Source organism: Myxocyprinus asiaticus, chromosome 39, assembly GCF_019703515.2.
Source record: "Myxocyprinus asiaticus isolate MX2 ecotype Aquarium Trade chromosome 39, UBuf_Myxa_2, whole genome shotgun sequence".
NCBI lineage: Eukaryota > Metazoa > Chordata > Actinopteri > Cypriniformes > Catostomidae > Myxocyprinus > Myxocyprinus asiaticus.
The window spans coordinates 22,534,936-22,549,549 of NC_059382.1; the positions used below are offsets into that span (position 1 = coordinate 22,534,936).

The 14,614-nt window shown below is 38.2% G+C and overlaps 1 protein-coding gene across 4 annotated transcripts in view; it reads left to right on the top strand.

Annotated features, from left to right (window-relative positions):
* The first annotated feature begins 595 nt into the window (after nt 1–595).
* Nucleotides 596–14,614, top strand: part of LOC127429972 (protein turtle homolog B-like) — a 91,172-nt gene continuing 77,153 nt past the window's right edge. For all 4 annotated transcript variants that reach the window (XM_051679377.1, XM_051679378.1, XM_051679379.1 and 1 more), the window contains exon 1: nt 596–843. In XM_051679377.1, coding sequence (XP_051535337.1) covers nt 780–843 — 64 coding nt within the window. In that variant the 5' untranslated portion in view covers nt 596–779. The remainder of the gene's footprint in view (nt 844–14,614) is intronic.

Genomic DNA, 14,614 nt, shown 5'->3' on the forward strand with positions numbered 1-14,614 from the left:
AAAATCCCTGCTTTTCCAAATGAGATGTTAACATTTTTGTGTTAAGTGATTGCCTGTGTAAAATGCATGCAAGTGCTAATGACATTTGTCTCCAGCCACACCCATTGCTTTAGTATATGTGTAATGTTGGTACAGTCTTTCTCCATTAGAATCAAAATGACATGTCTAGGTAGAAATGTGGATGCACAGCTGAAGTTTACTGGCAATGCCAACTGAGCTAAAATCTACTTGGGGCAAGAAGACTCACAACACGTCATCACGACAGCCTTTTCAATACATGTTTTGTCAGATCCAGAATGACACATGTGCCATTCAAAAAGAGACACAATAGAGAAGATCCAAAGAGGTGCGGACTTTCTGTCTCTGTTAATGCGCATGATACTGCAGCAGTTGTACTACACCAGCACGCTCCAACTCACCTTGAATAAGAGCGTCTGCCATACCATTTTACTAGCAGGGGGCGGATGATTAACCAATACACGCTCCAAAGCTTCCCGGCATGAGCCAATCAGAGCGCTGCGGGGGCGGGCCCAACAGCTACATTCCCACACTTGGTTTCACTTTGCGCTTCGGAATATCTCCGTCTCCATAAAGGCGCTGGTGCAGGTGCTCTGTCTCTTCGGGGGAGGATGCCATAGGAAAGACGGGCAGGGGAAAGAATGAAGGAAAACGCCGAGAGAGAGGAGAACAGGATATGATTGGAAACGCGTGGAAATTAAATATGAAAGATTTATTGTAAGGGGCACTTTGAGCTGTTATTCCTGGTTGGCAATAGTACTATGATTTGGTATGTGGCCACTTTGATAGCAAGTGTTTTCAGCACCAGAGGAACGGCAGCTCAAGGTGAGTTGAAGTGCAGTATTATTTATTTTGCATTTGAGGAAAGACATCTTCAGCATTTCATTGTGTGTTTGAACAGATGCCTTATCAATACTAAATAGATAAAATAGATTATTGCATTTTTAAAAATGTCATAAAATATACACATTCAAGGAAGTTAACAGCATGCTATTAAACCTTTGCTTTTGTAAATTATGCTTTTTGCATAATCTCATTTTAGGGTACGAGCGAAAGACGATTGAAGGCGTGTTTTGGTCGCTTTCGCTTTTTTTATTTTATGTATTTTTTTTATTTATTTTTAATGTTACAATCGATTGATGACTCCTTTGATGCTTTTTGTGTGCCATAAATCCCGTTTAAAACAAACCAATCGCAATGCATCGATCAACCTGAGGTTTTGTATGGTTTGAGGCGTTAATGCACAAATGCCGTGGAACATCACAGATGAAGCATCACTGTCCAGTGAATTGCAGTTAGTATTGAAAAGGGGCGTGCAGCAGCAGTACTGAATGGAGACATGCTGCGATTGTCTGGGCTACTACAGTCTGTCGTGCCTGTTTACACATAGACATATCCGCAGGCGTTATCATTTATGTCCAGTTTTGTGTTTTATACCGATAAATGCTCAATTGCTTCACCTAAATATGCATATGCATGTATATTTTTGAAGAAACGATGTGCATGGGGTTTTCTCGACCTTGTTTCGCCCCTTTGCACTGAGATTACATCCTTTTCGTGTTATACGTTTTTTTTGAGCACTAGATATTGTTGACGAATGGACTGACTTAACCTTGCAGTTCCATATTGGCCCAATGGGAGGGGCTGTTTCCTCCCAGTGAAGCGTTTTATTTGAAGACTGGTGTGAACTACAGTAATCTTACATATTGGATTTGTCTAATTAAACGTACAGTAATTTAATTTGAATCATGAACTTACATTTGCAATGGAGCTTATTCGCAGTAGCGAATATTACATTTTTGATGGGGCTGAAAATGAGACTGTGATGGATAGATTTGCAGTCTCTTTAATGGGTTGGACTGTTGTTTAAAAGAATAGTTCACCCAAAACTGAAGAAAAAAAAAAAATAAAAGAAAATAATATATATATATAATCTCAATTACCCACCCTTACGCCATCCCACATGTGTATGACTTTCTTTCTTCTGCTGAACACAAACAAAGGTTTTTAGAAAAATATCTCAGCTCTGTTGGTCCACACAATGCAAGTGCATGGTTGCCAGACCTTTGAAGCTCCAAAAAGCACATAAAGGCAGCATAAATGTAATCCATAAGACTCCAGTGTTTAAATCCACTTCTTCTGCAGAGATCCAATCAGTTTTGGATGAGATCAGACCAAAATGTAATGCCATTTTTCACTATAAATCTTGACATCAGCAGTCACCTTGGTGACCATGATTTCAAGCTCGATTACACTTTCTAGCACTCTGCGCATACGTCAAGTACTAGGAAGTGTAATCGAGCTTGAAATCCTCATCGTGCCTAGAGACTGCAATGGCAAGGTGTGCAGAGAAAAGTGAGATATATTTTGGTCTGTTCTCACCAAAAAAACGATTAGATTCAATAGATCGATAGAATAGTTTCTGAAGACATGGTTTTAACCACTGGAGTCTGGAATTACTTTTATGCTGCCTTTATGTGTTTTTTGGAGCTTTAAAGTTCTGGCCACCATTCACTTGCATTGTATGGACCTACAGTGCTGAGATATTCTTATAAAAATCTTCATTTGTGTTCTGCAGAAGAAAGAAAGTCGTACACATTGGGGATGTCACGAGGGTGAGTAAAGGATGAGAGAATTTTCATTTTTGGGTGAACTATTCCTTTAAATTGTTTGACCGTTCAGCTGACAACATTGAAAATCATCAGTTTCTGTAGACACAAAACTCCAGAAAACACGACTAATGAAAATTAGATATAATCTAGGAGCTTAATACAGTCTCATACAGTGCATGCCATTGAAGAGACTGTACTTCTGTTCCTCAGAGCCTCATTTCCATTCCTGTCAAAAATCAAATAGTGCGGTACTCTGAATAAGGTCTAATGAAATCAAAGACTCTTAGTGGCCCATCACACATTAACATGATCTAGACTATGTATATTTATTTAAAAAAAAATTTTTTTTATTGTTTAACTTTGACTTACAGTCAACGAATTGACCTTTTCAATTGACTGAATCCCTCTAGCACAAATATTTACAGTTCAATACCACCACTTCATAAAGTGTAGTGAATCAAATCAGTTAATGTGCACTTGAACATGAAAAATAAAGGGGGAAAACAGACTTAGGTGCATGTTTGAGAGCTTTTGCCCACAATTTTATGTACTCTCTGCAAAAATGGTCACAGGCTGCTTCCTATCTCACAAATCCAACATCAGCCATTTTGAGGCTGTCGTTTGGGGAGCGTCAAGCACCCTGTAATGAGACAATGTTGGTGCACAAGTGGCATAAATTAGGGCTTGATAAGAGTCCCACTCATCAAATTTGAGTTTCTCTGATTGACAAAATTATACTGCCGCCCAACACGTGCACGAGCCACAGACTTTCACGGGTCTGTCAAGCAGTCTGTTAGCTCTGGCAAAAAAGTCAGTTGTTTAATATTTGAGAGTGAATCACAAAAAGTCAAAAACAATGGTTTATTTGAGAACGCGAGAAGCACGTTACAGGCTCAAGACATGTTAGAGGAGATTACATTACAACAAAAGCCGAGGCAGTCAAGGAAAAAAATGGATCTAATCAAAACCAGTGAAGGTCTTGAGATTCCTATGAGAATTTCAGCATGGTTAAAAATATATTTAGGTTATATCAATATTATTTGGAATATATTGTAAATACTGAAGTAACTAACCATGGGTAATTTGAAAAAATGCCTGTATTTACAATCCAGATGATAAAATGTTTGGCCTAGTGTTGCTAAAAGACTTGTACGTTGATTTAATCATGTTTAATTAACTTTATTTCTTGAAACCTTCAGAAATGTCTTAAACCAACTGCTATGCAAAGGCAAAATGCAGTAACTACTAGGGTTGTAACGATTCACTCATCTCACGATTGGGTTCGGTTCACGATTCTTTAAACTAAACCTGAATCAAGAAAAGTTACGATTTAAATATTAGTATTTTTTTATTATTATTATAGACATATGCAAAACAGTTGCTTTCTTTTAAAATGTTGATAAAATTTGCTACTTTGCCTTTGTATGGCAGGATGGAATATATGTGCCTATTTATCTTTGGTTTCATTTCCTGTAGAAAAAGGAACGTTTACATTTAGACCAGAAAATCTAGGCAAATTTAGAAATCTCAGACATTTTTGCTTTGGATTATTGAGTTTAGCCGACTAGTGGAGTAGGCTAACGCATGTAATGAGCAGGGTTGCAATAAGCAGGGACAGCAGTAGCCTCAGTCTTAAAGCTGTGAGGAGCAGCTCTTGGCACAGTTTGCAGAATGCCGGTAATGGACACTTCTGGCAAAGCTCCCTCTCCCTACCTTGCCAACCAGTATTTGTCTGACCTGCAGCCCTCTGACTGTTTGGTGCATACAACACCACTTGTTCCGATTCAGGGAGAGTGAAAACTGATGACTTACTGAGGTCCTAGGTTGCTGCTTTACACGTTTACTCAGTTGAGTGTGCATCTGTGATTCCATGGAGGATAACGTGGACCGCTGTGACTGGAGTCAGTATTCTCCACTCTTTTTTTTTTTTTTTTGACATGTGAGTGCTGTTTAATGGCCTGTGATGTGACACTCATTTTTGTGTTTTTCTGGATACAAATCGACAAGTCTATTCATTTATTAAAAAGTACTTTAAATGACTTGTGTCAGTTGTGAATAGACAACTATTCTGCTTGAATATACCTATTCTATGTTTACCTATTCTACATCCTATTTTAATTAAAATTCATTTTGATATTTTTGGTGGGGCATAAATAATAATAAAAAAATGTTAATGTGGTATAACAGACTTGAGATTGTAATAAAAATGTTCTGAAAAATGGTTCTTGTAGTTTTAAATAATCTTTAGGGTTAGTTATGGTTAAAATAATGTAGTGAAGCAGTTTGGTTTTTAAATTATAATATTGGAAAATGTTCAATCAAAGTCAGTGTATTATAACCAGCATGCAGGTAGCCATTTTATTGTCATGTGACAAGAAAACCATAAAACAGGAAATTATTTGACCAAGAAAGTCTCATGACAGCTCGTAATAAGTAAAAAAGACGGCGAAAATCGTTAAGATATCGTACAACTTGGCTCATAAAATCATGGTTCGGTTTAGGGTTTGGGCAAAGGGTTAGACTTAGATTTAGGTTTGGGTAAGAGGCTTAGAACAAAATTATAATAACATCGTTCGTTGGTTTGTTGATTTTTCTCTATAAGAAAAAAAAAGTCTGGCTTTTCTGTATCAACCGACTTGTATGATTTCGCCATCTTGCACTATTATTACGACTTGTCATGAGACCAGGTTGGATATCACAGAGAGGACCATAAACCCTCATTACTGTGTGAAAATGCTAGAAAGTCTCTTAAAAATGTGACCATTTTATGACATGGCAAGGTTAGTTCAGGTTGTCATATGGAATAACTAACACCCCAAGAAACCAATGAAGTGATATACACGATTCAAATTCATTCATATATGTACAAAATCATTAAGATGTGCACACTCAAGATGTAAAGAAAATATGATCCCTTCCTCATGCAACAAACGAGGTGTAGGCGATATATTCAGTAGACACGATAAACTGATAGAAATTTGACAACGGGTATACATTTTGTATTATCATCTCTATCGCGGTTATGCAAAATCGCCACCACATGGTAAGAAATATGCACCTCATTCTATTCACGTTACACAAATGCAGTACACATTCTGCCTGAGAAATGAAAGAGGAGAGCGGAGCGGCTTCACGTGAGACTTGTCGTGCTCTCACCACGGTATCTCTGCTGCAAGTGCGCACAAGTTCAGCAGGCTTACCGTTTGTGCTTCAGAGACAGGAGAGTGCAGATGACTCACCCAACTCAATCCAGTTTGTCTCGATATTGCGGCACAAACCACAAAACTTGCGTGACCCATTTGAATTCTACTAAGATTTTTTATTTATTTTTTTTTACCTTAAAGCACTATGGAGGAAGTCAAACATCTCAAATGGCTATATAGCTGACATTTTTACCACCACTGACGAGGGAAACAGCTAAAACAATGTGTCATGCTTCAACAATTATGTGTCATGCGAGTTTTTAAACTACACACATCATCTCCCTTAATAAAATTCTATTCGAATGATGTTAGATATTAGGAAACAAACAGGCCATGCTTGCCTTCAGATATTCAGATATTCTCTACAGAGATGACTTAAATCATTAAGAGCCTTACGAAGTGATTATTTTCATTGGATATTTTTTTACTTGCATAGTATTTCCTTTGTTTCACTGCTTGGGGATGTCAAGTTTTTTGAGGAAAGTTTTATAAAAATCAGAATACTAGTCAACAACATCAGACTGAAATGTGGCAAAATGTGAAATTTAGCATTATAATTTTTTTGACTTTGACTATGTTTGTCAAGTTCCAAATAAAGAGAAAATTATATGAGAGGGAGTAGTTTTCATTTATAAAGTACTTAATTCACTGATTGGATTATTCAAAAATAGGTACTACAATATGTTTATTTAATATATAAACCAAATTGTTTTATTTATTTATTTATTTTTTAACTATATCATGATATATGTAGTTATCATGATATAAAATGATATAAGATTTTGATCATATCATCCACCCCTACAACATCCCTCTTAAACATGTCCCTATATGGTCAGTGGCGGTTGGATAAAGCCGTCAGATATTTAAAGTTGTCCACTGTCAGCCCATACGGGTCAATCAGTAAAGGCAGAGTGCTGCTGTCAGCCCTTGAGAGACTGGGGTGAGATGTAGTGTTGTGTTAGGCCGAGCTGAGACAGTAGCTCCTGCTAGAGTTGGGCACACTGCCACGGCGCTGCCTACATCCTCTCCTAGTCTCACCTTTCAGTCTGTCTCCTTCCAGTCCTCCATCAGTTGGGGCTCCGTCGGTACAGCTCTTGCTGTTTCCCTCACTGCCATGAAATATTCAGCAGTCTGCTCAGACATACTGAACTTCACTATGCACTATATAAGAAAAGCACTGTGCACTTGACTGCATAACCTGTTGTGGAGACTCTCTCATTAAATGAGCTTGTATATACTGGTACAGCACTGAATTGTAATGTTGGCACAATATAGCATATGTAGCACAATATAGCATATGAAAATTCGACATCCAAAGTCTGTTCTGATTTGAACCCACACATTAATATAGTTACCATAACTTAATTCATGAATTTAAAAAACTTTTATTAAGCCGACTTCAAATTTTAGATGCAACCACTAAGTATTTTTAGTTGGAGTTTAGTTTTTTGTATAGTATGATACAGTGTGGTGCATTGTGCATTAGCCAGCTATTCCTTGTTAGAGGGCGCATTCTGTAGTAATTTGCATTTGGCTAATTTTCCACTGCATATCTCTTTGCCATGTTCCTGTGAAATATTACACTAATGTATTTGTGTTTAGGAGATAGCAAGCATAAGACTCTTTGTTCCTCCCCCAGAGACACTTTGCTATCTTGGACTCTCTCCCTCAGGCGCTACTTTATAGCAAAGAACTCCGCAGCGGAGACACTGCATTGTAAGCAGGATTGGCCCGCTTCATTATTCATCATATTTTAGATGACGTCTTATTAAGAAGATTACTTACATTGTTCTGTGTGGTGGGCGTGCCGTCATGCGTTGTGATCTTATCGTACCTCAGTGTAATGTGAAAAAGGTGCTGATGTGTTGCTTTTGTTTTGAAGATGGGATTTCCTGCTGAGAATGTGCATTTGTTCTTCTGCTGTCATCAGTTTTAAGAGTAACTGCAATCAAATGTCATTTCAAGATTCCAGGCATCTTTACATCTGGCACAGTAAACTTTATGATCTTAGGAACTGTGCACCTATCTCTATTTGTGTTCCTCCTGTTTTTGTGCTCTTTATTAGCTGTGATTTAGTGATATACCCTGTACAACTTACAAGACTCAACAATAAGGATCCCACACTGGGGTCAGTGTGAGTGTTTCAGGCGAGTTGATGCAACTGTGACTGCCTTTTCAGGTCAGTGCTGTGTTGTCACTTAGCATTGCCAACTTAAAGGGTTAGTTCACCCAAAAATGAAATTTCTTTCATCATGTACTTCATGTCATTCCAAACCTGTATGACTTTACTTTCTCAAACAAATAAGGAGAAATTTTGAAGAATGTCTTGAGTTTAGGTTTAAAGGTGAAGTGTGTGGTGTGCGGGGATCTAGCACAAGAGGTAGGATAGTTCTTGGTAACTAGTATGTGTAACGATACATATTCTGAGTATTTTATTTATCTGAAGCTCAACCGTATGAGCTAACTTGTGTGGCAATACCAGAGTGTAGCTTACCTGTCGAAAAGCAACACGCCAAGAATCGAACCTTTCCCTCAAAGTCCCTTGTAAATATTCACTTTGGTTAATCTGTTCTCTGTTCTTTGTCTTTTAGCAAGTCTTATGAATTTTTTGCGAAGCTAAGTTTCGTTTCCTCTGTAATATATCTGCCATGGACATTCATATTCTCCTGGTTCAACAGTTTACTACAAGTAGCCACGCCCCAAACTCACGCTATAGGTTTAGATAGAAAGGGATGGGTGGAGCTGAGCGGGCCACTCAAAATATAAACATCAGTGTTTTGATAGTGCCTGGGAGGCTCAGTGTTTACACTTTTGGGGGAGGTAAACCCACGAATGGCTTACTTATATTTGTCAATGAACAATAAACTGGGATATTAGAATGTATTTTGACATCAAAAAAGTTACACACTTCACCTTTAAGATTTAGGGTAGGGATGCAGGTTTTGTTGGTTTAAAGGGGTCATGACATGAGGAATAAAATTTTCCTTGATTTTTTGACATATATGAGGTCATTGTACTATAAAAACATACTGTAAGTTTCAGAACTCAAAACTTCCTTCTCACTGCAAAAATAGCATTTGTTGAAATCAAGCTGCCAAAACGACTCGTTCTCTGCTTCCTCCACATTGTGATGTCACACGTGGGTTGACATTTGCTTTTGTCCGCCTCCACAACAACACATCAACGCATACTTTACCTTATCACTTCTGTAGCTCCGCCCAGTAGTGGTCAGCAGTGAGATGTTAATGAGAGAGCAGGTCAGTCAAGAGCAGAGAGCCAATCATAACAGTGGATGTTTTCTGAAGGTAAAATTGTGCCTAAATGATTTGCATGCGCAGAGTAAGATTTGTAAAAGTGTAAAGGAAGTTACAAATGTGATAGAAAAATTTGCATGCACAGAGTAAGATTTGTGAAAGCGTAAATCAAATTGCAAGTGTAAAAATAAATTGCATGCACACAGAATGTTTTGAAAATGTGTAAATCAAGTTGCAAGCTAAGAAAAAAATATTAGAAATACTTTAATGCTTTGCATAAGTGTAATTCATGTGTTATAAATCTGTAATTACGTATTAACGCAAAGTAAATTTGGTGCCAAAAGTGTGAGCGCGACAAATGGAAGACGGAACAGTGTATATCTGATTATTTCTGGAAAACATGTATGCCACGAACACAAGTCATTTATACTTTGCAGTAGTTTATTTTACACATACAGACTGACTTTACACGGCCAATCCATTTTGCTGTTCATAACACCCTTTCTTTGCTTGCATATCGCTGATTGCAGGTTTGCAATGTTTTTGGCCATGTTTAGGCGCAAAAACAGTGCCAGAAGTGTAAGCGCGAAAAAAAAGGAAGTCAGAAGAATACACACCAAATTTACTTTGTGTTAATGCAAAATTACAGATGCACAACACGAATTATGACTTATGCAAAGCATTAAATTATTGCTAATAGGGATGTCACGATATCTGATTTTCACTAGACGATTATCGTGGCCAAAAGAATTAATGATAACGATATTATCGCGATATCTATAGAAACTTTGTTTATTGTGTGTTTTCTCGTTTTTGGCCAATGAATTACACTCAAAATACGAGTGTAGGGAGGTGGAGAGAGAGTTTGTAACCATAACTCACAAAAGCATACAAAAAGAACAATTACACTTAATGGCAACCAGATGAACTGATAAACAAAAGATTCACAAGGCCTAACATCTGCTATCAATACAATGCCAACTGACAGTGTCAGCTTTTACTTTAGGGACATGTTTGGGATTTCTTTATCAGAAAATTTTTGTCTTTTTGGGATTTTGTATTTTGGAGCAACTGTTTTCATCAGTGTTTTAAACCCTGGCCTCTCTACAATTCTTAAGGATAGCATGTCCTTTGCTGTGAAGTAGGCCAATGATTTAGTGATGGCTTCATCCTGACATGCACTAGCCATGTCTGCTTTTCTTTTCTTATCCACTGACTCAAACAGCGTTAGCTTACCTGAATCCCTGGCTCTCTCTCTCACTTCTTTGACACTGCCTAACAAATGACCAGGAGAGTGAAAATACTTTTAAGTCCAATGCCATGATCACTTAGCTTTAACAACACAACTAAGACCTTAATGTAACATTTCCCGTTTCAGGGCTAGCAAATTATCTGCAACTTACTCTCTCTACTGTGGCAAAATCTGCAGGATGATGGAGGAAAAGGTGGGTGAACAGGTTGGTGGTATTGCCCCCTTTTGCGCTTACTGTTGATCTGCACTTCCTGCAGACTGGGGTGTCTAACAGCCGTCTTTTCTATGGAATCCAAAAAACTCCCACATTGGCGAGCTAACTTTTTTCAGGGTGCGGGTAGACTCGCTTTCGTCTGTCATCTTCTCTGACAAGATTATGTGAGGCAGTAGTAGCTACACACTGTGATAGTAGCTAGCTACCTAGTTACTGCGTTTTCTTCTTCTTCTTTTTTCCATTTTATGATGGGTGGCAACCAGCGTTAAGGTGCAATACCTCCACCTACTATGTTGGGGTGTCAACCAAATAGTTACTGGCACTGGATTATTTACTACATTATCATATGTGTAGTATTGACATGATATCAATATTTCATTTTTAAATATCATGGTTATCGTCAATACTGGTATATTGCAACACCCCTAATTGCTAATATTTTTTTCTTACACTTGCAACTTGATTTACACCTTTACAAAACGTTCTGTGCTCATGCAATTTATTTTTACACTTGCAATTTGATTTATGCTTTCACAAATCTTACTCTGTGCATGTATGACCCCTTTAAAACTCGACAGAGCATTAATTTGAAAAGCCTCATCTGTTTTTCATCTCACATTTGCTTTATGACACTTTCGGTTAGGTTTAGGGTAAATATTTAGGGTAGGGAGGTTGGTTTTGTTCATTTAAAACTTAATGGAGCATTAACTTTAAAACCGCAAGCCCTAACCTATAATTTCCATGAGAGCACAAATTCTAAGCACAATTTTTTGTGCCAGTGCAAAGTGCAAGAGGGCATGGGTTGAAGTGTTTGCGCTGGGTGTACGCATGCAAACTGTGGGTGTATTGTATGTTAATGAAGTGGATTTTCCTGAGAAATAGTTGCGCTAAAATGTCTGAGAAGCACGTCTATTCTCGGCGCAAATTGTAAACTCAGTTCCTGTACTTGCAGTTTGGTGGATTCCACCACCAGATGATATCAAAGAGCTATCGATCATTTTTATTACCATGATTTGTTAATAATATTAAAAAGTTTATTTTGTATAGTGCTTTTCCAAAACTCAAGGAAATTAAACATAAAACAGTAAAAATCTCGGGCCAACAAAAATAATTCTTATTTTTAAGCCTTAACTACTTTCTTTATCTGCTCTTTGTCTAATCAAGATCCAAAAAGCAGTGTTAGAAATGATCAGAGTATTTTTAAACCAGTGCCTAGTTGGGGGCATCAAATCTATGTTCAGGCTTGGATGGATCGGCAAGTTCAGAGACACCAGCCACCAGATGGGCCATTCTGATGAGTGTGCGATGCGCTCTGTCAGACGGACACCTACGACCCTGATACAGTGATGGCATCTTGTGTTTCCATTCAGCAAAGTGGCCATCTGGTGTCCCAGAGGTCTTTTATTTCATCTGCTAACTTTCTCTTTCATACTGGAGTAAGGGTGAGGGCACTGTTACTTTTAACATGCCATACTGAGGATATTTGATTCAGTTCAACATACAGTAGGTTCTGTTACAAAACCTATTGAGCTGCCGATGAATTAGGCAGATTTTTAAAGCGTGAAATACACTGTTTGAATGGTGCATGTTGCTGCCTACGTATACAGTACAGTGTTCCAAATCAGTCACTTATTAACTCACAGTATCATTTAGGATACTGTCCCAGACAGCAGCCTAAATAGGCAGTAGACAGCAAGGCATTCCACTAGGATTTGGAACAGAGCCATAATGTTACCTTTAAATGCAGGCGCCTGATCATTTTATGTTCTATTTCTAAGTGCACACCAGTTTCAAATTTAGTTAGAGGTCAACAGGCACACAAATGTGAGCCATTTAATTTGAGTCTGAAAATGCTCGAAATATGTCTGTCTCCACTTGCACTGATGTTCTTAACCTGTCACTCATCTTCACGCCTGTCCATGTGTTGTTTTCCTTGGGCAGCTCTGACACATTGCTCTCTAAGAAGTGACCTTCATCATATAGACTGGCATTCAATTACAGATTTGTCAGTAGTCTGTGCAGTGGAGTGGCTTAGTGTCCTTGAGAACACACCTCTGCTCTGTTCTCCATTTGATTGCCTATTCATGATGTGTCCCAATGCCCCTGTTGGCAGGGAGACTGAGGGGCTGTTTGCTAGGGCTGCACAATTAATCAAATAAATAACACTATGTAACACAATTTTTGTTCCTGGGTAGTAAGTGTTATTTCCTAATTGCTTATGCCTCAGAAGTATAGAAAATGGCTATTATTCCCCACATACATTGCTTTTGTGACCAGGACAGTGATATTTAGAAATGTACCTATTTCCAATGAGAAAACGGGCGGATTTGTGTCTTTTCGTTCACAAAGTCAGAAAAAAACAACATATGAATCCAAATTAACATGTATTTATACTAAAATAATACAAAAGCAAAGGCAAAGATAGCAGAGAAACTTGGTAAAATCACCTTGGAGACCCATCAGGAATGCCACCATTTTGAAGTCTCCTATGACCTCCCAGCTGTACTCATCATTCTTCAAGGCATCCATCAAGGTCTTGATGCTGTTGTAATCCTCTTTGAGGTGCACCGAGTGAGCCAGGGGAAGAGACGGGTACTTGTTACCATTATGGAGCAGCACGGATTTGAGGCTCCTGGATGAGCTGTCAATGAAGAGGCGCCACTCATTCAGGTTACAGGCAATTCCGATTGCCAAGTTGATTATTGAGGTTGACTTTACATTTACATTTATTCATTTAGCAGACGCTTTTATCCAAAGCGACTTACAAAATGAGGAAGGATAAAACATAAGCGATTCATCTTAAGTTAATCGAAAAAATTTTCTTACATTTGTTTTTAGTTTGGATATTTTTAATAGCGATGCTAGACAGACATCTTTGAACATTGCAATGTGTCTCACTGCTTTTCTGCATCGCATGCTATGAGTGCAGCATTTCTAAGAAGCCATGTCAAAGTTAAAGAACTTCAACTTTTAAAAACATGTCTCGAGACACTGGCATTTTGTTTGTTGCGCCATATATATACTTTGTGTATACTGTATATTAACGTAAGTACATTATGTGTTCTTTGTGAAAGTCCCCCGATACAGTTTGCATAATGAAACCCTCTTAGAAAAGCTTTCTTTAAATTCATTACCTTTCAAGCACTGCCACTACATCCATACACATTCAGATGGAAGTCTTTGGCCATTTCACCATGTCTCTCAATGTTTTGTGAGCATGCCGCCATTAGAGTTGTGTTTTGAATACTGTGTTTCAAGTAAAAAACAGTCCAACTTTAAAAACATGTGTCTCGAGAACCTCAAGGATGTGTCTTATGTGAAAGCCACCAATCGTTGTCTGGTGATCCCATACCAGCCTAATAACACAGGGCTTCCTTAAGAGCAATTAGTCAACTAGACGTTCAGGAAACCCGCCGACTATTCGATTTTGAAAATATGTTGTTTTGTGCATCCCTATTTGTTACCTATTTTATTCTTACATTTGTTCTGTTACTGAATCACTTGGTTTTCTTTACAATGTGTCTGTGGTGGAAGGTGCACCGTCAGCAAGTACTTTTGATCCCGGAGGTGATTTTTCCCTTCATTGAGGTGCTGAAGCCAAGCTAACTCTGATAGAGGGGATGTTGCTCAATGGGCATAGTGGAGCTAGCTGAAGAAAATCCATTCCCCCAATATATTTTCCGCTGAGGCAGTTACAATGACCTTTAGCATTCCAATAGGCCATCCATAGGCATGTGACATGCTTGTGCATTGATTGCTAAAACTTTGGCTTCTCTATTGTAAAAGCTATCCAAGCGGGAATTAGCTGAGGTCAGTGGGGTGTGTAGATAAGCCTTTTGTCATCTCATTAATGGTAAACAGAACTTTTCAACTGCTTGGCCATTCCTTTGAAATAATAATCACCTGAGAACTTTCACAAGTCCAGCATTTGGGAAACTAGCCAAGTTCTCATAAAAAATGTTTGTTAAATAGGAAAATTAGCTGCTTGACACCTTGTGTGTAGATTTTAGGGAAAACTGTGGCAAATAAGGACTTAAAGCTGCTCATATTTCCAGTGA